Consider the following 22,682-nt stretch of genomic DNA (forward strand, 5'->3'; position numbering starts at 1 on the left):
CCTATGCTAGCTATGATTCTTCAGTCGCTTCCTTCCCCGAATAAAATATGCTTTCCTTCCCCAGTTTTGCCACGTATTTATAGTGGAAAGAGGCAAGACCAAAACCACTGATGATCCCTGCAGATATGAGAAGGCGCATGCATGGCTGTGAGTGTGCTGTGAAGGGGCTGTGGGAGCACAATAGGTGAATAGCAGAGGAAAGAAGGTGTATGAACTCCTAACATCTCTTGGCATTTATAAGGACTTTCCATAAGATTTACTGGGTCTATAAGTGTGTAATGCACCAAAAAAAGTGAACCTTGCCCCTTTTTTTCTTGTTCATTGAAGCTATCACTCCTTGTCCATCAGACCTCCATGTAGAATTTAAAAAGTGGTGGGACGCTCTCACGCCCAAACCCTGCTTAGTTAGCATATGAATGCTCAACTGATTGTTTGAAGTAACAATTAGGAGGACAATGGATAAAGGAGGAAACTGGAGACAGCAACTAACACCTGTGAATCAGAACTTAAATAGCTTTCTTTTACATAATTATTAAAGCAGCAGGCACAATGCATATTGACTTGAAAATGTGGTCCAAAGACACTGCTGGTGCATGTAAGTTTTTTTTCAGTGCCATTACTTACATGTAAGATTTGATCTTTTGGTAAAAATCCTACTCATTAATGAATGTTTCAAAGTGTTGCAAGGGTTGGTTTTTTGGCTGGGAGGGAGAAAAGGAAGAGAAAAACATTTAATGGCAATCACAATTTCATGGAGGAGACAGAAGTCCCAATGAAGTTATTAAAACATATGGACTTCAGACAGCAGAATATCATTGTAAGACACAGAACATTTCTAATCTTGCAAATAGCAGTTATGATTTAACATCCTGTAAGCGGCACTACATACTTTTCTGAATTAAAGAAAAAGAAATTGATGCTATGAAACTGTTTCATTACATTGTATTTGTTGTAGAATGTGAGGAGAATTCTATGGCACTTTCTCAAGGAAGAAATCCATATGTGTGCTCAGCATGCTCATATGCAATTATTTCTTAAATAGGTTATAATGTGCTTCTCTAGAACAGTATTTAATGAAGCTAGTTAACATTATGACTCTCAAAATGACGGTCTCAGAAAAACTGTATCTGCAATTTACATATATTAATAAGTATTAGGGGGCATAGTCATCTATTTGCACACATCGGTAATGTTGCTAGAGTTGTGCTGGCATAAAAAGGATAACAGTGAAGGTTATTCAGTAGTCAGAATAAATCAATAATATAGTTAGATATTTCTCTGTAGTGAAATGTATAATGTCATTAAAAAGTATCTAATATCTAGCCTTCTCTCTCCATAAAGTCTATGGAGATGCAAGTAACTTCACATACTTCAGCTGTAATATTGCTGATGATAGTACACAGTGAAATGACATTTTAGATATTTTGTTCACTATCTTTAAATGGTATTGGTAGCACAGTTAGAGAAAATATGGAAAGTCATGACCACACTGGAGCAAAAGTTTAACTCATATCGACTAGATGGTTCTTTCTAAAGGACATCACATAAGATGGTTTCTTCAAGGGGGAGTGGTATTAATTTTAAAAGGGAAAGCATGGTTGAGTTGAAAAATGGGGGCGGGGGGAGAAAGAAGAAGGAAGGAAGGAGAAAAAGAAGGAAGAAAGGAAGAGAAAGAGAGAGCGAGAGAAAGAGACAGAGAAAGAGAGAGAGAGAGAAAGAAAAAAGAAAAGAAAAGAAAAAGAAAAGCAGTTCTGTTTCTTTTATGTCCTTTATATGCTATAATGTTGATAGTATTTATATTCTGTTTAACCAATACTGAGCATTTGAGGTCCAAGATAAGGACAAAGTAAATAATTAATCAGTAATTAAAACAAAGGTTATCTTGTTGGAGGGGGGTATGTTATCTGCACTTCATATTCCTGTTAGGCTTCTGGGTTTTATATTGTAAATTCATTGCTATTTTGCAGATTTGGTGTACGGATACTATAGACAACAGCGGAAATTGATTGAAGAGATTGATTGGTCATATACAGGTAAGCAAAACTGTCAGTTGAAGAACTTATTTTGCTGTGATATTTTCATGTTCATTGTTAGAACTTCAAGAGCCTGTTATGTCTGTGTACTACTTACCGTATGCCTAAACAATTGCTAAAGTGAAAAAGTAGGAAATGGAATCTGAAAAATTGCAGGTAATTTACGATAGCAGAGACAATTTTCATTTCTTACATCTGTTACTTTTGGAAAAAGAAAGTCCTCGTCTTTAAAACCTTAACCTGAGACATGACTTACTTGATGAAGGCTCGGCCAATAAATTGTTTATCATCTGAATATTACTGTTCTGGCAAGCTTGAAAAGTAGACAGAAAGGCTGAAACAAGGCACAGCACATTATCTGAGTAAGAACATATCCGTATATTGCATATGAACTTCTGCACTTTGCTTCTGAGCACCTAAGCATCCTTTCTAAGTCCCAGTGATTCTCCTAAAATATCAGTCATTTGGGCTCTCTCATTTGCATAAGTAAGAAAGATATACCCTTAAATTCTACCTGACCTTTACCTCATCACAGAAGGACTATGGGAAATTCACAATTAGCCTCTTAGATTCCTCTGTAAAAGTCAAGCCACTTCAGCAATATTGAAAAGGTAATTTTGTCCTAAATGGCAGGTATATTTTACCCAGAATGTGAGTGACTTTCTGAGGATGTGCATAGGTTCTTACATTTTTAATGACTTAAGTTACTGTTTCAAACACCGATTTATGAAAAGAGATGAGGACTGACAGATTTCAGTCTTTAATATATTTGGTTCAAAATATGTTCCTGTAAAGACAGTTACACCATTTTTCTTTCTCTCACTCTCTCATTTTCGAGACAGTTTTTTTTTTCCCAGGGTGAAACATATCTAACAAGTTTTGAGCCTAGAGAGAATTGAAACAGGCTAGTCATAAACCCTTCAAAATGAAGTTTATAATGAAAACTCCCACTTACACACATTGCACTGCAAAATCCAAGCATCAGATCAATCAATACAATATTTCATGTTCAAAATCCATCCATTTTTTAATATTGCAGTTAGAGGAATGCAGGGATAAGCCTTCAGGATTACATGTGACCAGAGGGCAATTTATGAGTTTGCTTTAAAGAACAGGGAATGGGTTTTGCATACAATATCAGAGGACAGAGCTCTTCCCTAGTCTGCACAGTGCAGCCACCCACTGTGTAGCTGCTGCAGCAACCGCAGGTCACGTTTGCTGGATATTTTGGATGGCAAAACAGCACAGACTCTGCAAGCTGGAGAATGCAGACCTGTTGGTTCTGTTCTCTCCCTGAACACGAGATACCTTCATTTAGTCATCTCAGTTCATGCCTTGCCTTAGTGACTGTACTGTTGGCAAAGCCTTTCTCCCCATCCAGACCTGTATAGTCAGGTGCATGGGGCGGCTGAATTCAAGAGGAGCCCCGCTCAGCCCTGTGTGTCCTGCCCAGCAGCCTTCTGCCCAAGCAGCATCTTGCCCCTGCTCCTGCCGCCTCACCAGGCCCTCTGCTACACAGGCTCCGTGTGCCCCCAGCACTTGTAACACAGCTGGCTCCATACGTGCTGAGATGTGGATTTTCAAAGCTTTTGGAGGGGCCTGCATGTACGTGGTGCTTTCCTGAAGTACCAGGCAATTGCTCATGGCATAAAGGAAACAGAATTCAGCTTTCACTTAAAAAAACCCCAGTCTTCCTGAATGTGAATAAAAATTACAAATTTTAACATTATGTGTTGGAGGCACAGAAGTCTAGAGGCTGAGGTGTATTGATTTTGATCTCATTCATTTATAATAATTTGTTTATTTTAATCTCATTATTTTATTCCTGGGGCAGGTGATATCAGGTATTGTATGTATAACTACTATACCTAGCTCAGACTCAAGGTTTTGAGTTGTAGACCAAACATTCACGTTTCTGAACGGATGATGTATACTTTGTCAGTACATCCTTTCCTCAGCCACCAGTTATATTCTTCTGTCTTATAACCTGCTCACTGAAAGACCTGAAAAATTAGCCTCTCTGTGCCAATGAAGTGTTATGAGTGGGCCTGGGTATCCTGCAACCATAGAGTTTAATCCACCATAACTAAGACAAATCTAACTGGTGTGGTTAACTAATCTGAGTTTGAGCAGATGTAATTCTTCATATCAAATAAGAAATTTCAGATACATGAGCCAGAGTGGGTCAATATACTCCTTTACTGGGATGGTGCTGTGAGATAAAAGTAAAATGGAACTAGAAAAATAACTTAAATCTTACCTGCTGAAATCATGCAATTTCTGGAGGTGAAGTTTCATAATAAAGCAATTTCACATACTATAAGTTAATGTGAGTCATCATCAGATTTTGACACTTGGGTAAATGTCTAATGAAGGCATGTTACTGGAAACATTTTGTAGTACTTCTGAGGGTCTGCTTGAAGCCATAGCCTGCATTTGCAAGCATGAATTTAGTTTTTTGTGTCCTATCTTTGCATATATTTACATAAGTAAATACAATGTTAAGGAAGTGGAAGGTGCGAGTGCTCGTTACAGATGCATCCAGTTTTTTCAGGAATAAGTGGCTCCTAAAGCTAGTTTATTAGTAAAATGACTTTATTTTATCAACCTTTCATTGTGTATTTCATTAAAACAGTGGTAGAAATAAAAAATTGATTATGTAATTAATATTTTCAAATTATTCCAAATCCTAAAAGTGGATCCAACCATTTTTGTTGTAGAAAAAACAAATGTACTGAGAAAGTTAATTTCCTTCAATCAGTTGCACACTAATTAATGACCAAAGATCATTTAGACATTAGTTGGCTGTGCCACTAAGGCTAGGCAATCACATATTATTTCAGACACTAAAGCAAGCAATATGGGCTTCAATTATTTCTCTATCATAGAGATGAAAGATTAGTTTTTATTGGTGCTTTGTTTATCTGCATTGATTTTGCCGGAATGACTGATATAATGCTGTTTTCTGGTTGGTTGACAGCAGTCCATAAAAACTCCAAGTCTGAATGTTTACATGTAGAATTATCAAATGATACCAAAAGAAGATTTTTTTTTTCCCCCGGTGAAATTTCTTTCTGCTGGGTTTTTACTGTTGGGCTTTGGGTTCTTCACGTTAAACAATTAGGTGGTTTAGGGGGCAAAAAAGAGCTGAATTCTGTTAAAAGCAAGAAATTCTAAACAGCCTTCCAGGAATTACAAAAGCTGAGGGTTTTTAAATTTTTATAAATTGGACTTACTATGTAAATGAATAGCACAGGCAGTTCAGTGTTCTTTGTCTCATCATTCAAGAGTATTAAGTTCAGTTTGTGCTGCCGTTCATTATGTGATACACTGGGACACTTGCCTTATAAATACTGGCAAGTCTGATCTTGAGCAAAGCATGATTTTAGTGTAAACTGTTGGGTCTCTGGGTATTCAAAGAACAATTTTGTTGTTTGCAAGCAGAATGTGAATCGTATTTTCTTGTTCTCTGGAGGGGGGGAAACATCATGAATCACAGAATAATTTAGGTTTAAAGGAGCCCTTGGAGATCATCTGGTCCAACCCTCTGCTCAAAGCAGACCAAACTTCAAAGCTGAAGCAGGTTGCTCTGACCTTCTCCAGCAGAGTATTGAAAATCTCCAAGGACGGAGGTGTTGCAACCTGGGCAGTGTGTTCCACTGTCATTTTGAAGAATTTTTTTCATTTGCCCAGCTGCAATATCTCTTATTGCAACTTGTGACTGTTGCCTCTTGCCCTTGCCCTGTGCACTGGTCTGTAGATTGCCTTTATGTAGCAATAGACTTCAGCTAGGTTCCCCCTCTTGTCTCCAGCCTCAGCCAACCAAGGTGCCTCAGCCTTTCCTTGTACATGATGTACTCCAACCCCCTGATCATCTCAGTGGCCCTTAGTTTGTTAATATCCATCTCATACTGGGGTGGGGAGGAAGTCAAAACTGGACTCCGTGTTCTCAAAGTCACCTCACTAGTATGCAGTGGAGGGAAATAGTGACTTTCCTCATCGTGCTGGCTGCACTCTTGCTAATGTAGACCAGCACAGTGTTGGTTTTCCTGGCTGCAAAGGCACACTGGTGACTCACACACAACTCACTGTCCATCAGAATAAGTAATTATAATCTTTTCAGATTATTTTTAATAGCTGGTATATCTCAGTAGTAAAACTTGGTGGTACATTGATGATGCTCTTCTGGCCTTGCACCAATACTTTCCACAAAAACAATGGCTAAATGCTGGTTTTGCTCCCATGTTGAACATTGAATTAATCTTGTTAAGCTTAAAATTGTTGTCATTCTGTGTCTGATTCAACACCCCCTGGAGACATCCCCCTAGTTTATCATTCCCTATTACTATTACTACACAGACAAAACGTTCGTTGTCATTTGAAAGGCTGTTTTTGCTACCACAAGTCCTGGAAATTTGCGCTGATGGCTTCAAATGATAATGCCTGTAGTTTGGCTCAGAAATGAAAATGACCATATTTTCAGTGGTACTGAGAAAATGTAATTCTCTTTCTTGCCCAAATAAGATCTAATGTTTTAATTTCAAATGTTGTTCTATCATCTTCCAGTACTGAGGAGATTTTACTGCAAAGGCACTGCTCATAAAGTTTATGGAAAAGTAGGTTGTTGCTTATATCCATAATAATTTACAGGTGTATTTTGCTTTTCACTCAGCCTAAAAACTGAGCAAGGATCTGATCTGCACTACCTCATCTGTGGCTCAAGAGAATTATTTTAATGTTAGTAGTTAATTCTACTTATTCTGTAAAACGTCTGCTGCTTGTTACCCCACAATTTGATCCAGGTAAACTGCAAAGTTTCAGGCTCTCCCCTCATCCTCACATTGTCTCCCTGTTCAGCAGCCATATGCTGGGAAGATGGGCAAGGCCAGCCATACAGGCATTGCTTCCTGCCCTGCAGCTGCAGTGGAGAAGAAGCTATACCGAAGAGTGTTTCTGTGAGTGTGGGCACCCGTGCATGCTCCGTATAAGAAAGCTCCAGGAGCAGGGCAAAGGGAGCTAGAGGGTAGAGGCAGAGGGTCTGGGTCCTGTCCATTGCAGGCCAGGTGGAGTATGATAGAGGAGCCATTTCGTGAGCCAAATCCTGACAACCAGACTGTGAGGGAGAGCTGGAGGCACCAGCAGGAGCCTGCTGGAGGTGAGATCCAGGAGCTGCTGGCTGAACCAACTCATTTAATGAACAGTTCTTCCAGACCAAACAGATGTCTACAAGAGAGCCCTGGCCAAAAGCCGATGAAACATCCTGCCTCCACTGGCTGGATAAAACCATGCTCTGGGAGGTGGTGCATACCAAATTAATTTTTTTTTCTTGCTAGCTAACTACCATGGCAGTATCAGTATAACTTTGTGAGAAGACCTGGTATTTTTATCACCTCCTGTGTAATAAGTAAATCACTCTGTGTTTTATAGTCACCAAGTATAAGTAGGACTGATGTGCTGTATCCAGTGTGAGTAATAAAGAAATGCCTATAGTCTTGGGCCCTGTGGGTTCCTTCAGTAGAGGATGAAGCGTAAGTAATCAAAATAGCGTGCATTCTTTTATTAACTCATATAAAAATAGCTCCACAGAGGGTATTTTCTTTTTTAGTAGATCTTATGCTTCAGAGGCTGTCATACCTTTTCTTGCATGATAGCTCATCACATGTATTTACATCCCCCAGTCACTCATGGTTCCAGTGTTTTGTCACTAAATTCACAGGCTCATTAATTAAAAAGCCTGTTACATTATTATGGTTTTGGGAAGCCTGATGATTCAGCGACAGAAATTACAGTGTTACGCATCTGTTCACATCAAAGATACAAGGTGTCCTCAAGCGGGAAGCTACATACTGGTGTTGCTGCCCAAAGAGAAATTTCTTTTCTGATATCTCAGTGTACTGAATCAACAACGCAAAACATGTTATTCAACACAAATAAGATATCTATTCAGTATATATATGAATTTTGAATTCATATGAAGTGATATGGTTTGGAAGAGTCTGTTTCAATCATCCTTTCTTTTCAGTCAGGAGAGCTGATCTTTGAGCAGTAGAAGGCTACTAGAAGCAAAGTGCAATTTATTTAGCTTTGATTCAGTCAATATTTATAGGATAAACTGAGTGGAAAACTGTTGCAAGCAGTTTTTGAGGAGGAGGTAAGAGAATTGGATCCCATATTCATGGACTTTTCAAAGTTGGATGCTTGTAGGAAGAACTGTGTGTTGGTATTCATATTTGGCTCATCACTGGTAAAATTGTAGCATTTTTCTTTCAGTAAAGATTTAAGTGACCTGTTTGCCAGAGTTTCCTGGTAAGGTTCTCTGATAAGACCCGTTCCTTCCCCCATTTCAGTCCTTTAAAGCTATAAACAAAGGAAACAGCTGGGTCATTTTCTGGAACTGCACAGCATCTCATTCTGAGCATCAACGAGATTATTCAAACACAGGAGGGTTAGTTTCAGAAGCACAGGAATCAAAGCATGAGGTAATTACATAGTGTGGCACTGCTGTTTTGATAAGGTCTGGCCAGGGGTCAGAAAGATGTAGAGACTAACTATTAAGTAAATGTGTTTGGAAATTAAAAGCTTTTTTAGGAGTGCTGTCTTTGGGAATACATCAAAATAAAATTAAAAAGCAGATTGTGGATATCTCACAGTAGACTACAGCCTCTGGTTAAGCCTCTTTGCCCTTCAAAATAATCATGAAAGTATCCTCATGTATATACTACTGAGTGATTTCTCATTTACAAGTGCATTCTATCTGTGCTGCAGTGGGAAGGATATGTTCTTGAGGACTACTTGGTTACAAAATGCACAGATGGTTACTTTGAGATCATCATCACCTCCATATCAATATGATTTATGGATTTTTTTAAGTTTGCAGCCCAGCAAATAATTCTCCCATTGCTTATGTTTACAGAAGGCCTTGCTTTACTCACCTGCTACAGCCTATTTGTTTAGGACTTCTTGCAAACATTTTTACTCAAAGGTTGTTCTGATGTATTTATAACAGTTTCTAGGTTTTTTTCCTAAAGTATTCAAATCCCATTCATTTCAGCGTGCAAAGTTTGCTAATGTACTGGAATAAGGGGAGTAACTAGTTCTGTGCAACATACAGCTTTGAAGCCATTCTTGCTGTAACTCATTAATTCAATAGAAAACAAACTCTCCGAGTTTTTCCATGGGCCAATAAGGGTTAAAGTAGTCCTCCAAAAGGCATGATTAGACAAGTCTTTGTGGCTAGGAGCTCAGAGAGAAGGAAGATGAAGGGTAAGAGGAAGGATCCCGAGAAGGAGAGGAGCAGGAGGAGTGTGACCTCCCCTGTTGCCAGCAGAAAGCTCTTCTGTAGGTTCAGGTGCCCCTGAAGCCACAACCACCACAAGCTCAGTGAGGGATTTGTGCTTGGTGTTTTGCAAGTGCACCTATCTTCGTTAAGCACATAGGATTTCAGTTCTAAATTTTGAATGCTTAATTACTGCAAACTACTGTAAATCAACGTAAACCACATTTTCCTGCTGTAGTTTTGAGTTTCAATTTCAAATGTTAAGACTTTTTTCTCCAACAAAATAATAATTTTTCCAAAACTTTTCAATTTGAGAAACTAGGGAAACCCATCAGCAGTTATTTTAGATGAATCAGCATTTGCTGAAAAAAAAACAGCAGCAAAACTAAACCACTGAAAAATCCTGACCTTTCTAAAATTAACGTATAGAAATGGCACTGTCAATTCCACCGGTCTGACCCTGCCATGTGTAAAGTGTTTCACCTTCTCATTTCAGACATAAAAATAATCTTCTACTTATCTTCTGCTGCATGTTAGAGCGAGGCCAGTTTGTAGCTTGGTGTCTGGTGCCTGCACTCTCTTGTAAAGTATTACCACAGTTGTTGCATTTCTTTCTACCTGCTCACTCTTATGTAGGCCAGGAGGTTGTGCAGGTGCCAGCAGCAGCTAGTTCAATCCACAGGCTCACTGTAAGTGGCTGTAATTCACAATAAAGAAGGTAAATTAGCAAGGGGAAGAAATTGTTTTTACTTGTACACAGAATACTTTCTGTTGAGAGTGTCTGAGGGATGATGTGTGATGTTTATTTACATACAGTTGGTTTATATGCGGTATCATGACTTACACTGGTACATTAGCACAGTTCTAAGAAACCTGAATTATTATAGTGTTATACTGCTTATTATTTTCAATGAGGAGATCCACTCCAGGAAGTTTTTCCCAAAGAAGTCTGTGTTCTGTTTCTCTACCAGGGTAACAAGCTTTCCACATCACCCCAAAGACATAGTGGGCATGTCAAAAAGCTGCTTATATCCCAAAGAAAGTATATAATCTGAAATTAAGGCTCTATGCCCCGTACTTGTTCCTGAATTTTACAGCCTTTACTTTTGCCTTTTTTCTACTATTGTGGTGGATTTGAAACCACTCTTCCACATTCAAAGTCATCCCTTCCTGTGGAGAAAGTCCTCCTGAAAGCTGCCAAATTCTGTAACTGTTATTTTGCAGCAGTCCATGGGACAGTGGCTGTGGCACTGTGCATCTACTAGATTTATCAGCTGACCTGTTCCCTCCGTTATTTGGTTGCCAGAATTGCAGAATTCCAGTTCTGAGAATCTCTTTCAGCTGTGAGAGGCGCACAAAGTCCTTTTTGTGAACAGCCAGGTCAGGGCATCTGGCTGTATACATATTTAGCTAATTCTTGCTGTGCTTCAGCAGTTGTGCTTGCAACAAACTCCTGTGACAGACTCTTTCTGCTCTCTTCCAAGAGCTTTCTTTATGGGAAATTATATTATGGCTTGATCTGATATTGCCTGGCATTGATCCTATTTTAGGAGCCACAGAAACGATTGGCTGTCTTCTTCCATCCTTTATCATAGATGCTGCATTTAAGAGCTAAGCTGTTTTCCCTATGAATGTAGTGTTTTCTGTCAGTGCCTTATCTGTCAGCGAGCTTTATCTGATGAAAACTGTGTTAACCAGAGACATTTCTAAAAGGCAGTTAAGAAAATGAAGATATTAAAAATGGAAAAGCAAAGAGAGGGACAATATGTTGAATGCTGGAAAAGAGAAAGGAGACTCATTTACATGGAAGGACTTGGATATTTATTTTCAGACTTCTGGTATTTCCTTAGCTGAGTAAGGTGTCAATTCAAGACTTGGGTGCATGGTCATAGACTGACAACAATTATTTTTATTGTGTTAATAGCAAAAAGAGGCACACAACAACAAAAAGCCCACCTTGCATTACCCTGCCTGAGTAACTGAAAGGGAAAAACTGAAAAAATATTGTTGCTGGAGTATTTAGGAATGCTGGGTCAATGGTTCATAAATTCTTGTCTCCTGTTTCAGAACAGAGTGGATTTTCTGCCTTTTTGTACATGTTCTGACCACTTTCCATATACGCAGTACAGTATGATCAATCTCTTTTTTTGTTCCAGCTATATTTTTTCTGTCAGTTTTCAGGAAAGCAAGTGTTTATGGCTGGAGTGCTAGTCCATGAAAAATTACAGGAGATTTTTCATTATTATTATTCAAACACATTCTCTTGAAAGCTAGCTTTACAGCAGGGCTGTGGTATGTATCAATAGAGCTCTCTAAATAGGAGCACTAGCACATTACCTCTTTAATCTGTATTTTACCTGCTTTCAGAGTATCCAGCACAGATTGAAGGCGACCAGCACAAACAGGCTATAGACAATATGTAACATGTTTTCTCGGGGAGGGGGCACATACTTTAAATAGTACAACCAGTTGTTTTCTTAAGCTGTAAGTACCTGCTTTGAACAGATTCAGTACATTATCATACCTAATCTTTACCAACACATTTAACTACCAAGAAGAGATCTGTACACCTCCCAGTCCTAATGTAACCATTCCATGTGTATCTGATCAAAATGAGAACAATACTTGTTATCCTCTGCATAAAAGGAACTGATGGTAATCTGTTGCAGTGGCTTGGTCACACATCCTGAAGTTCCCTTTGAAATCATTTGTTTTGTCTAAAGAAGCCATGGAGCATGTACTAAAAAGAGCTTTTCTGGATGACTTCCTGTGTCTTCTTACTCCATCCCTTTCTTAAAAGAAATCTTCCTACCCTTTCCATTTGACACTTTTTGTCATATTGGCTTATTTCCTCTCTTATGGTGCTGCCACGACTTGTTTCCCTTTTGCATTATAAAATTCTTCTTTTTCCCACCATCAAACTATTGCATAGGATTTTGTTGCCTACTTCTTGCTGACATTCATTAATGGCTCCACGAAGTAACTGTCAGTTTGACACTTTATCTCCTGTGTTTCCATGAGAAACTCTTTCTCCTCCCAAGAAACTGATGGAGAAAGAGCCAGCTGAGTGTTTCCTTGACTATCGCGCAGTCTCTCCCAGCTGCTTTTTCCTAAATGTCAGGGACACTTTCCAGCGTGGTTACCATGGTGCATTCAGCTGGCATGCCTGCAAGGGTTCACAAAAGCCAGCACAGCCACTGCATGTTCTATAGGAACACACGATGAGGGAAGGCAAATTACCTGCTGTATTACAGTTAAATAGAACATAACAAAAGGTGCTCTTTGGTGCATATTCTGCATAAGATTGGTTTTACGACAAAAAACATCGATCAGTTAAGAATATTCTCTTTGTCCCTCTATTTGTGAGAATGATGGTATATCTATAGATGTGTTACAAGTTACGTACATTAAACCTGCTGGTGAGCTTGCCAACTCAACAGGTCAGTACATAAATGTAAATGCTGATGAAGAACAGTGAGATTTACACTGTGCTGTATTCATTAACTACCTTCTATAAAAAGATTTGAAAGTATTTTCTATTTCCTCATAGTTTATTATTCAATTTGAAACATTGTTATTAGAAAAAACCTTTTCTTTGATATGGTTTCCAGGTGTGAAAGTCAATACAAATAAACTACATCCTGCATCCAGCCATTGGAAAACGTTTTTTGAACCTCAGGTTTATAGCTAGCAACCTGTAGATAGATGTGTAGCTGAAATAGCAAAATCCTTTTTGAAATGCCGACAGATTTAAAAACTCACTTTGAAATCCCATGCAACTGAGTCATACTGTTGCTCCAAAATATATTGTTCACTTCATGAACAGATTTCAAACATAAACATGAATAAATGTCTTTGTTCCAAATAATAAGCTATGAGTAAGTTCTCTTCCATTGGTCATACTCTTTTCAACAAATGGTTAGGTAGACTGGAAACATGTTGCATCAGATCCCATGATCATACAGAGAAGAGCTCTGAACAACAGTGTACTTCAGTTTGTCTCCTTGATAAATGTTTCATACAAAAAAAAAATTCTTCTCCCAGTTGCTCAGCTTTAGCCCTTGTGAAAGAAGTCAATAGGATTTTCCAGTGTGATGAAATTCCTTTCATCATTTCAGGTTTTTCTTACTAGGACCAGATATGGACTCCTCAAGTCCAACACCCTGCTGTTACAGGCACTCATACTATCTAATTCTTGCATAAAATTTATCAAACTCTGTTTTGAAAATAGTTGTGATATTTTGTTTCATAGTTCCACTGAAAGACTGTGGTCAGAAACTCATTCTTGACTTTTAAACCTTACCTGGATTTCCAAGCTAGCTGTATTAGAGGACCATTGAGGTAATCTGGTTCTTCTGATAGAATTGGTCGATTTGTTTGTTTTTTGGAGAGTTCTTTTCTATTGCCGGTATTTACTAGCACTGGTATCCCTCTCCTGTTTCTTTTGTAAATTAAACCAAGATAGTCTTGTCTCTGGTCCCCTTTTGATCATTGCACTAGCTTTCTCTGCTCACGCACAGTTCAGCTAAAATTCTTTTGTCTTCAACATGGGTGACCAGGATCTCCTGCACTCATCCCAGATGAACTGTTCCCAGGACTTTGTGCAGAGACATTAATAATTTTCTAACTTTACTAGGAGTTGCTTGGTTGGAGCTTCACAACATGCTTGCCTTTCCATCGTACTGTTTACAGTGCTCTGAGAGTGTCAGACATGGTCTGATTCTCCTCCCTCTCTCGCCTTTTTCCTGTGGTGAGATTCTCATTAGTAACAAGAACTCCCACTAGTAGTCTCTAAATGTATGATTTTACAAATTGTATTGTTGAATTTCATACTATTTTTACTACTTCAGTTCTCAAGGTCAGCTGTTTTTCCCATATGCTATACTGGACCTACTTGTGATGGCATGTTTTCACACGTCATGTCATCCGTAGGTGTAATTAGCAGAACTGAGAAACTCTGGAGTTTCCTGCACATGCAGCCTAGTACCTCCCATTTACTGCTGCTTACTATTTTTCTCCTTCTCTCGTATTTACTAAACAAGTGAAAGTACTGATTTGTTAGATACTGTGGTAACAATTTTTGGTATTTACTGATCTATTCAGCACAATTACACAATTTCCAGTTTTTCAAAGACTTCGATTTATTTATTTTATTTATTTATTTATTTATTTTGCCTGCCTGCCTTCCTTCCTTCCTTCACTCTTTCCTTCCTTCCTTCCACCTCCCAAGATATCTGAACTTAGATACCAGCTAAACAGACGGCTATGTTCTCATTCATATTCTGCAGGCGCATTCAGCCTTGCTTTAAATCCATTGACTTTATAAGCATGAGTCAATATAAGGAAGTTGGCTCATAAAGTGTTCTATATCCTAGATGAAATATCGCTTACGTTGAAAGTTTATTTCCTGTTCAAGCATCATTAAATTGCAATGATTTATAGTCTTAAAATAAATGCTTATATGAATATTAAATACCCAGTTAGCAGCTTTATTATGCTATCACCCACAGATAAATCACATTTTGATAAATTCCTACGTAAATAACATTTCAATTATTGCTGTGTAAGTACTAAATTTTACAACTGCAACTAATTACTTATATTCAAATTTCAAACTTTAGTCTAATAGCCTGAACTAAAGTCAAATGAAATCAGTGTAAAGGTAACCCTCAACTTAAAATTGAACTTCGAATCAATCCTGCCTTATAGTTGCAACTAATTTATATCACATTAACAATGGAGTATGTTTCTAAACAAAATTTAAACATATGGATTTTAGCAATGATGGAGTGCATAGCAAAAATACTCAGAAATGCATTGCTAATATTTATTCAGTGTGTAAAAATTATTAAATTATTAGAAAAATTATTGTATCAAAACTAGAAGTGTTTGGCAATTAGGTGAGGAATCACTCTAGAATACCCAGTGGCAATTAGGTGTCCATGTGCAGACCCCTCATTATTTTACATTATAAGAGAAATTACAAGCATATTAGCCTGATTCTACAAAGTTGATCATCAGTGAAAATTAATGTTGACATTTAATTGTCCTGAAACTTCATATTTAATATCTCACTAAGATGAATGGCTCAGTTTACACTTTCTAGAGCTATTGTTTCAGGCTATGGTAGGACCAGATCCAAATTAATGCATGCAAGTATAACTTTTTCTGCACAACCAAGAATGATGGAGACTTTTACAAAATTAATGCTAATGTGGAAATGTAATTTCATAGAGCCTATCAAGATATATCCAACAAAGCTTCTCCCTGGATGTGATATTCTTCAGTATTTTCACTATTATCTCAGATGGCAGAAGAGAGGGCATTTGCAAATTCATGGAGGGCACCATGCTGGAAGTTGCAAGAATTTTGGTTGATGTAGTCAGAATTCAAAATGAGCTTGATGAATTGGAGAAATGTTCTTAAATCAGTCAAATAGAGTTTGTCAATACAATGGTAACACTAAGCACAAAATACTCCAATCGGGAAAGAAAATCAAGCATTTAGATGCAAAATGGGGACTGTCTGGTTAGGTGGCTATATGGCGGTTAGCTGTAATTGCATCTGAATTAACAATATGCTGTTGTTGCAAAAAAGGCAATCCCATTTTGAGGTGAATTAACAGGAATGATGTATAAGGCATGGGAGGCAATTATTCTGCTCTACTTGTCACTAGGAAGGTCTCAGCTGTACTTCTGTATTCATCCTTGGGCCACACACTTGTAGAAAAGACAGTGACAAATTGAGAGAAGGTTCAGAGAAGAAGCAAAAAGAATGATGGGGTTCTAAGAAAGCCCAAACTCCTTGGTAAAAAACTGAAAGAAATGTTAGTATAGAAAAGGGAGTTACAATAATAGCCGACAAATATTTAAAAGTTGTTATAATATTGCTCTCCATTCCAATGAAGTGACAAGGATGAATCAGTTTGATTTGCAGAAGGGAAGGTCTGGGTGCAATATTATGAAAAACTAAGAGAATAGCTAAACTCAGGTTGCTGAGGAAAGCTGTGGAATCACTCTCATTGAAGCTCTTTCCAAAAAATGGGAAAGGCAAGCATTAGTGAGGGATAGTCTAATTATAGTTAATCCTATAATGAAGGAGAAGACCCGGATGACCTTTCAGTCTTACATGCCTGTGATGCTTTGAGGCATCTTAAGACCCTATTTAATCATCTTTCAAACAGCATGTAGTGTGTATGTTGTTGCGTAGACAAAGAGAATACTACCAACCGTTCCTGAAGCTACCCAGATTTTCAGTCCATTACTACTTTGTTAATCTTCAGCCATTTGTCTAAGAAAATTATTTCTATGCTAGGTTATTTCCCCCGTTTTTGACTGTTTGAGACTGTGGGAGGAAGAACTGCAGAGTATTCCAGACAAAAATGTGTTTTTTATAAGGAGACACAGAAAAATGTGTAACTTCTCTGTTCTGGAAGAAAAAAAAAAAGAAAAAGAAAAAAAAAAAAATTTGAAAGCCCTAATATATCCTCGTTTTGGATCTGGAACCTGGAAGGATGAGGTAGCTTTTATTTTATCAACTCACTTTCTGTCTAGGGCAAATGCTTCTTGGGCAAGCTCTTACCACTGCACCCTGACATAAAATATGCATTGGATTACTTTAATGTTATCTGGGTGATTTAGACTACTGTAATTATTTTGAATACAGTAAGATCCAATGGGAAAGAAACTTCTGTGTGAGAGAAGTAACTTCTTAAGCCACTCAGACTTGTTTCTAGGGCTTGTCTGATTTGCACCTACAATTCAAATTTGACATGGAAGATTTCTTGTACCTCTTAAGTTCATATTTTTTTGGGGTTTTATCAATCACTTACTCCTCCGAAGCTTTTCGATCCCATTTTGAAACCCAAACTCATTTGCTTTGCATGGACATCAAAAAGTGTTTTGCTTTCCTTTAGACATTTATTGCAGACAATTTGAGATTAAACTGATTTCATTTTTTGTCTCTGGGACTACTGCAAGCCTGCTGTCATTCGTGCTTGTTGCTTCTGTTTGAAGGAAAAGCTCTTGTTGGTAGACCACTGAGGGCTGGTAGCGCTTTGTTTCTTGTGCTGCTGAGTAGCTCTGACCAGGTGGACTGTCAGCAGCTGAAATCTGCTGATTCCTGTTGGAGCACCCCAAGGGCTGGATATTCTGCATTTGCACTGCTTTTAGCCTCCTCTGTATTTGTGGGCACAGTGTGGACTGACAGAGCCTGTTGTTTCATCAAGCCTTCCGCAGTCCTGCCGTAGCAATGAAGCTGCACAGCATCACCTGTTCACCCAACTAATGGCTTCTAGTGGATGCTCTGTATTTGTCCTAGCATTCACATTTTGCATTAGCGTGATAATATGAGAACTCAGCTTTTCCAGCATGCTGTCTCAGAACACCTCCACAACTTCCTTCAAGCAGCACAGTGCATCATGGATGCTCATGCATTTGTCCTTGATGAATCAGTTTCCTTTGTATCACACTTTTTTGCTTTCTGCCTAGGTGAACGAGTTACTTACAATATTCCCAGAGGTGACTGCACTGTGGTGTATGGTGAATCCATGTCCCTGGAAGGACAATGATACTGCATAAAGGAGCCAGAATATATGCCTAGAGATAGAATAGTTATAAACAAAAGCAACATAACAATAGCAGATCTAGAAAAAACAGTGGTAATCACTTTTTTAAATGTCAGACTTGCACCTGCATATCCTCATCAACCTTTCGTGTATGTTCTTTAAAACACAAACCACTTTCTGTTTGCTGAGCAGCCCAGAGCAATGACATCGTTGTATGAGTTTTGTGCATGCTTTCATGATAAACTGACATGTTATAGCAGTACATTTAAGTAGGTGCTCTTTCAACCTAAGATATAATAGACGCATTTAGGACCTGATTCTAGCTAAGCAGTCCTTTTAGGTTATGGGGAACAGAAGACACTTCAATCTACAGGCTTATGCACTTGGCTGATTTAAAGACAGAGATGCAGTCAGGAAAAAATGTCTCTGTTACTTCCCAAACATCTTCCTTCTTCCCTCGGACATCTTTCTGTAACCCATGAAGTGGCTATTGTATTTGTCAGAAATCACTGGCTTTTTTCTGGAAGCAGAGCACAGAAGTGCTGGTGTGTATGAGGAGCAGGGCTGTCTGTCTCTACGTAAGGGCATCATGTTCATCAGACTCAAGTATCACTTGTCTGTTTTACTGTTTCAAAGAAAGCATCCACTGCTATTAATTAGTTAAGGTGAAATGAAGTATACGGTCAAACAATACTTTTCCATTGAAATACCCTTTGGAAATACATTCAATTTTCTTTTTACCTATTTGCGCTCTCCAAAGTTGCAGGCTTCTACATGAACTGTAACTACTTTAGGTAGCCTCCTACATCTCCTTTCTTCTTCCTGCAGTACGGTGCAATTTTCAGTTCCTCGCTGGAACTGAGGTTCCAGATGCAGCTTCGGCACCTCTCAGACTTGATTGTCTCTGGATAAAAGGCAAAAAACAGATGTAGAAGGAGAGACCAGACTTCAGGCTATTCCCCTGCCCTCCTTCCCTTGCATTAAATGCTGTAAGCACAAGTTGAAAGTCAGGCTTCCTTTCGCCTTGAGAGCTGAGATCTCTTGCTGCCCAGAGGCCGCAGCATCCCAGCCTTTTTGGAAAAGATGGCCACTTCTCTCTTTTACTCATTTGACCTTTTCCTAATGTCTTGGCATAACTCCTTCAGGAAGAATAAACCCAAGAATTCAAGTCACTGCTTCCTCACCCAGTGGTCTAACCACCAGCGCAGAGGCAATGGTATATTATCTGTGGCCATCATCCCCATTAGCATTAAGAGAATGGATTGAACTGGACAGATTGGGCTGCCCTTTGAAAGGTGCATGCCTTCTTCAATACAGCCAGTGAAGACAGAGAGGCACTTAAGTTATGAACACTGGACCTCCCCCTGCAAGTCATTTCGCCTTCAGCTGCGTAGCCTATTTCACCAGTTGCATTAGATGTATTGCATTAAGCCTGTGCACTGCCACAGAGAGATGGCCAAAAACTTCAGTGCATTTTCCCCCTCAGTTTCCTCTGTGTTTGAGTGAAACTATAGCATATGGATGCTCAGGAGAAAAACATAATTTAAAAATGTGTTTGTCAAACCTCAAAGGCTGACAAATGTGATCCCTGAAGCCAAGTAATCTGATTTTCTTGAAAATGACTGACCAAGTTTCAAGTTGGCAGCAAGCATCCTTTAAACTCTATGCAGGGCAGCAAACCTGCAGTTTAAAAGCCAAAATCTTAAGCAGAAATGCAGCTTAGGAAATGTTGAAATGGCTAAAGGTTATTTATATATCCACTTTTATTTTTCATCCTCTTCTTCAATGAAGATTGTTTTTACATTCCACAGCTCATGTAGGAGGCTGTGCAAGGAGTTATTAATAAAATATTAATGTTGTCATTTCACAGAACATATCGTTTGTGCCGTCACAGATGCAAATTACATCTCAGATCAATGGAGCAATTTTTTAAAAAACCTCTTTCTGAAGCAGCAGTTGGAGTATGATTACAGTTGTCTACAATAGTTATATCATACAGCAAATTAGGAAATATATGTCAGGACCCATTATTCTAATGGGGGTCTTGTAAGATTTTTAAACAATGTAAGTAGATGCCAGGCTTGCAAACTGGTGACCCTCTTTGAAACAATACCCCCAGTAGAGAGGAGAGAACAAAAATACTGTTGACTTGTATGTGGCTGTCAAGTTAATGCTTCACAGGAGCCCACAACACTAATCGCCCTTCTTGAATGCAAGTTCTTCCTTTCTTTACTCCCTCGTAAGGTATCCCTTAAGCACTCATTAAACCAACGCAGCTGAAAATTGGTAAATTTGTTTCCAATGTCAGCTACCACTATTTCAGTCCTGGCCAGATGGAAAGGAGACAGCGCTGTACTGCTGCTGTCACTTTGTCTCCTGAAATATTTGTAAAGAAACATTTTGTTTTCAAAATCCATTAAAATAGAGTAATAATATTTATGCTTCATCAAATGCCCAGTATGTACAGGGATGAGAACTATAAAACTGCGTAAGCCAGAGGATGGAAATTCTTCATCCTAAATGGCCATTTAAGTAGCACATCTGGAGAAATGCAACTGCCAAAATTTTAGCAAGCAGCAGCATTAACAAGGGAACCATTGTGATATGTGTAATGGCAATATTTATTTTATGCAACTAAGAGTTTGTCCTAATACCAAATTAAATTATGTACCAAATTAAAGGTGAGATCATGCTTTACAGTCTTTCAGTGGGCTCTACTTATTATGGAACAGTGACTTGTCATACCTATTCTGAAGGGGTGAGTTTATGCAGATATACAGCTGCAGTCAACTCAAATGGCACAGGAACGCAGAGTGGGCAGGGACAGGGAGTAAAGCTCCCTTAGTGCGCTGTGCCTGCAAGCTGAGGATTATTTGAACAGTGATCAAATGTTCTCAGGAAATGTGTTTTAATTAAATTCTGCTCAGCTAAGAAGTGAGACAAGGACACAATTGTCAACAAAATCACTTCTTGATGTAAGACTGAATGCTAGTATCATGAGTCCCTTACAGTGTCCCTCAGTATTTTGCTTGGGCAGGGTGGCAGTAACACAACAGGTTGACAATGCAGAGGCTGGCCAGGACAGCGCTCTGAAGGCTCTGCTTACGGACGTTGCCAGTGTGGTGATGGAATATAATTTTCCAACCTGTGGACTAGCATGTACAACTCATCCCCAGGTTTTGTGGATCCCATAAATGAGATGGGGTGCCCAGGATGGCCATTCAGAACACTTGTAATGCCCCAGGAGCTTTAAGCTCTGGTATAGCTTATGCAACTCTGGTGAAGAGGTTTTCTTTTTGACTTCTCTTTACAAGTCCATGTTATTTTTTCTTTACAAGGTCTAGCATAATGGGAAAAGAGTGTTAGCATATGTCTCCATCAGTGATCTAGATGACAGGGCAGAGTGTACCCTCAGCAGGTTTGCTGATGATATAAAACTGGGAGGAGTGCTGAGGGACCTCAGCGGGATGGAGAAGTGAACTGACAGGAACCTCATGAAGTTCCACAAGGGAAGGTGCAAAGTCCTGCCCCTGGGGAGGAACAACCCCAGGCACCAGTACATGCTGGGGGCCAAGCAGCTGGAAAGCAGCTTTGCAGAAAAGGACCTGGGAGTCCTAGTGGACACCAAGTTGAACATGAGCCAACAGTGTGCCCTTGCAGCAAAAAAAAAAAAGGGGAGGTGATCCTTCCCCTCTACTCGGACCTGGTGAGGCCACACCTGGAATGCTATTCTGAGCTCCTCAGTTCAAGACAGTCATGGACATATTGGAGAGAGTCCAGTGAAGGCCGTGGGCACAAACTGAAACACAGGAGGTTCCCTCTGAACATCAGGAAACGCTTTTTACATGGGAGTGACACAACACTGGCACAGGTTGCCCAGGGAAGTCGTGGAGTCTCCATCCTTGGAGATACTCAAAAGCTCCCTAAACATGGTCCTGGGTGACTGGCTGTGGATGACCTTGTTTGAGCAGGGGGCTTGGACAAGGACCTCCAGAGGTCCCTTCCACCCTCAACCATTCTGTGTTTCTGTGATTCTCAGTAAGAGTCTCACACAAGACAGATGTAAGTACACATTCTAAAGTGGAAAAGGAAGGAAATACAAGAACATGGCAAGCTAAGAGATGACAAGGATGAGTGAGTCTCAATACAAGTTTGTGTGGCAAGTCTCTACAGAATTAAGAGTTTCAAAGGCAACCACCAGTCAAGGAGTTATTTATCAGAGCTGCAGTGTGGCAGGATATTAGCAAAAGTAGAGGCAATATAGAAAAAAACTCTCATTTTCAACAGATTTCCTGTGACTCACAATCACAGACTGGCACTATTTTCTGTGAAGTCAAAAACATCTTTTCTTTGTAGAAACAATTCCATGGAAACTCCACTCACTGAGTCTTCTAGATTTGATGTTTCCCCACAGGGAGGTAGTCTGTTCTGGAAGCAAGAGATTCTGGGTATTATTCCAAGATAAAGCTGATTCTCATGAAGGAAAAGGTTGTTCCTGCCTACAGCAGAGAGAAATTATAAAAGAAGGAGTTCACAATTACATATGCAAGAAGCTGTCTCTGCATTTTCTCAGAAACTTTCATTTACATAGTGCTTTTGCCTTGCTTTCCCACCCCCGAGCTCCCACCTTTTTCTAATCTAATATGTTATTCTCTATCTTAGAATTGATGCAGGAGAATCATATAATTCACCTACAGGATTTTTTGATCAGCCCCTTCAGATTGAAATCTCTGTGTACATGTCATGCAAGTCGTTCATGAGTGAGACTAGCCTTTTCGTGTCTTCAGAACTATATGAAGAGATACAG

The 22,682-nt window shown here is 39.1% G+C and overlaps 1 protein-coding gene across 1 annotated transcript in view; it reads left to right on the plus strand.

Annotated features, from left to right (window-relative positions):
- The first annotated feature begins 549 nt into the window (after nt 1-549).
- The window catches only part of PTPRZ1 (protein tyrosine phosphatase receptor type Z1), a 107,353-nt gene continuing 85,220 nt past the window's right edge, over nt 550-22,682 (plus strand). The window contains exons 1-2 of the mRNA XM_086462156.1: nt 550-595; nt 1,968-2,033. Of these exons, the coding sequence (XP_086318282.1) occupies nt 550-595; nt 1,968-2,033 (112 nt within the window). The remainder of the gene's footprint in view (nt 596-1,967; nt 2,034-22,682) is intronic.

Source organism: Leptosomus discolor, chromosome 1 (assembly GCF_034619465.1).
Source record: "Leptosomus discolor isolate bLepDis1 chromosome 1, bLepDis1.hap2, whole genome shotgun sequence".
In the NCBI taxonomy this organism is placed as follows: domain Eukaryota; kingdom Metazoa; phylum Chordata; class Aves; order Leptosomiformes; family Leptosomidae; genus Leptosomus; species Leptosomus discolor.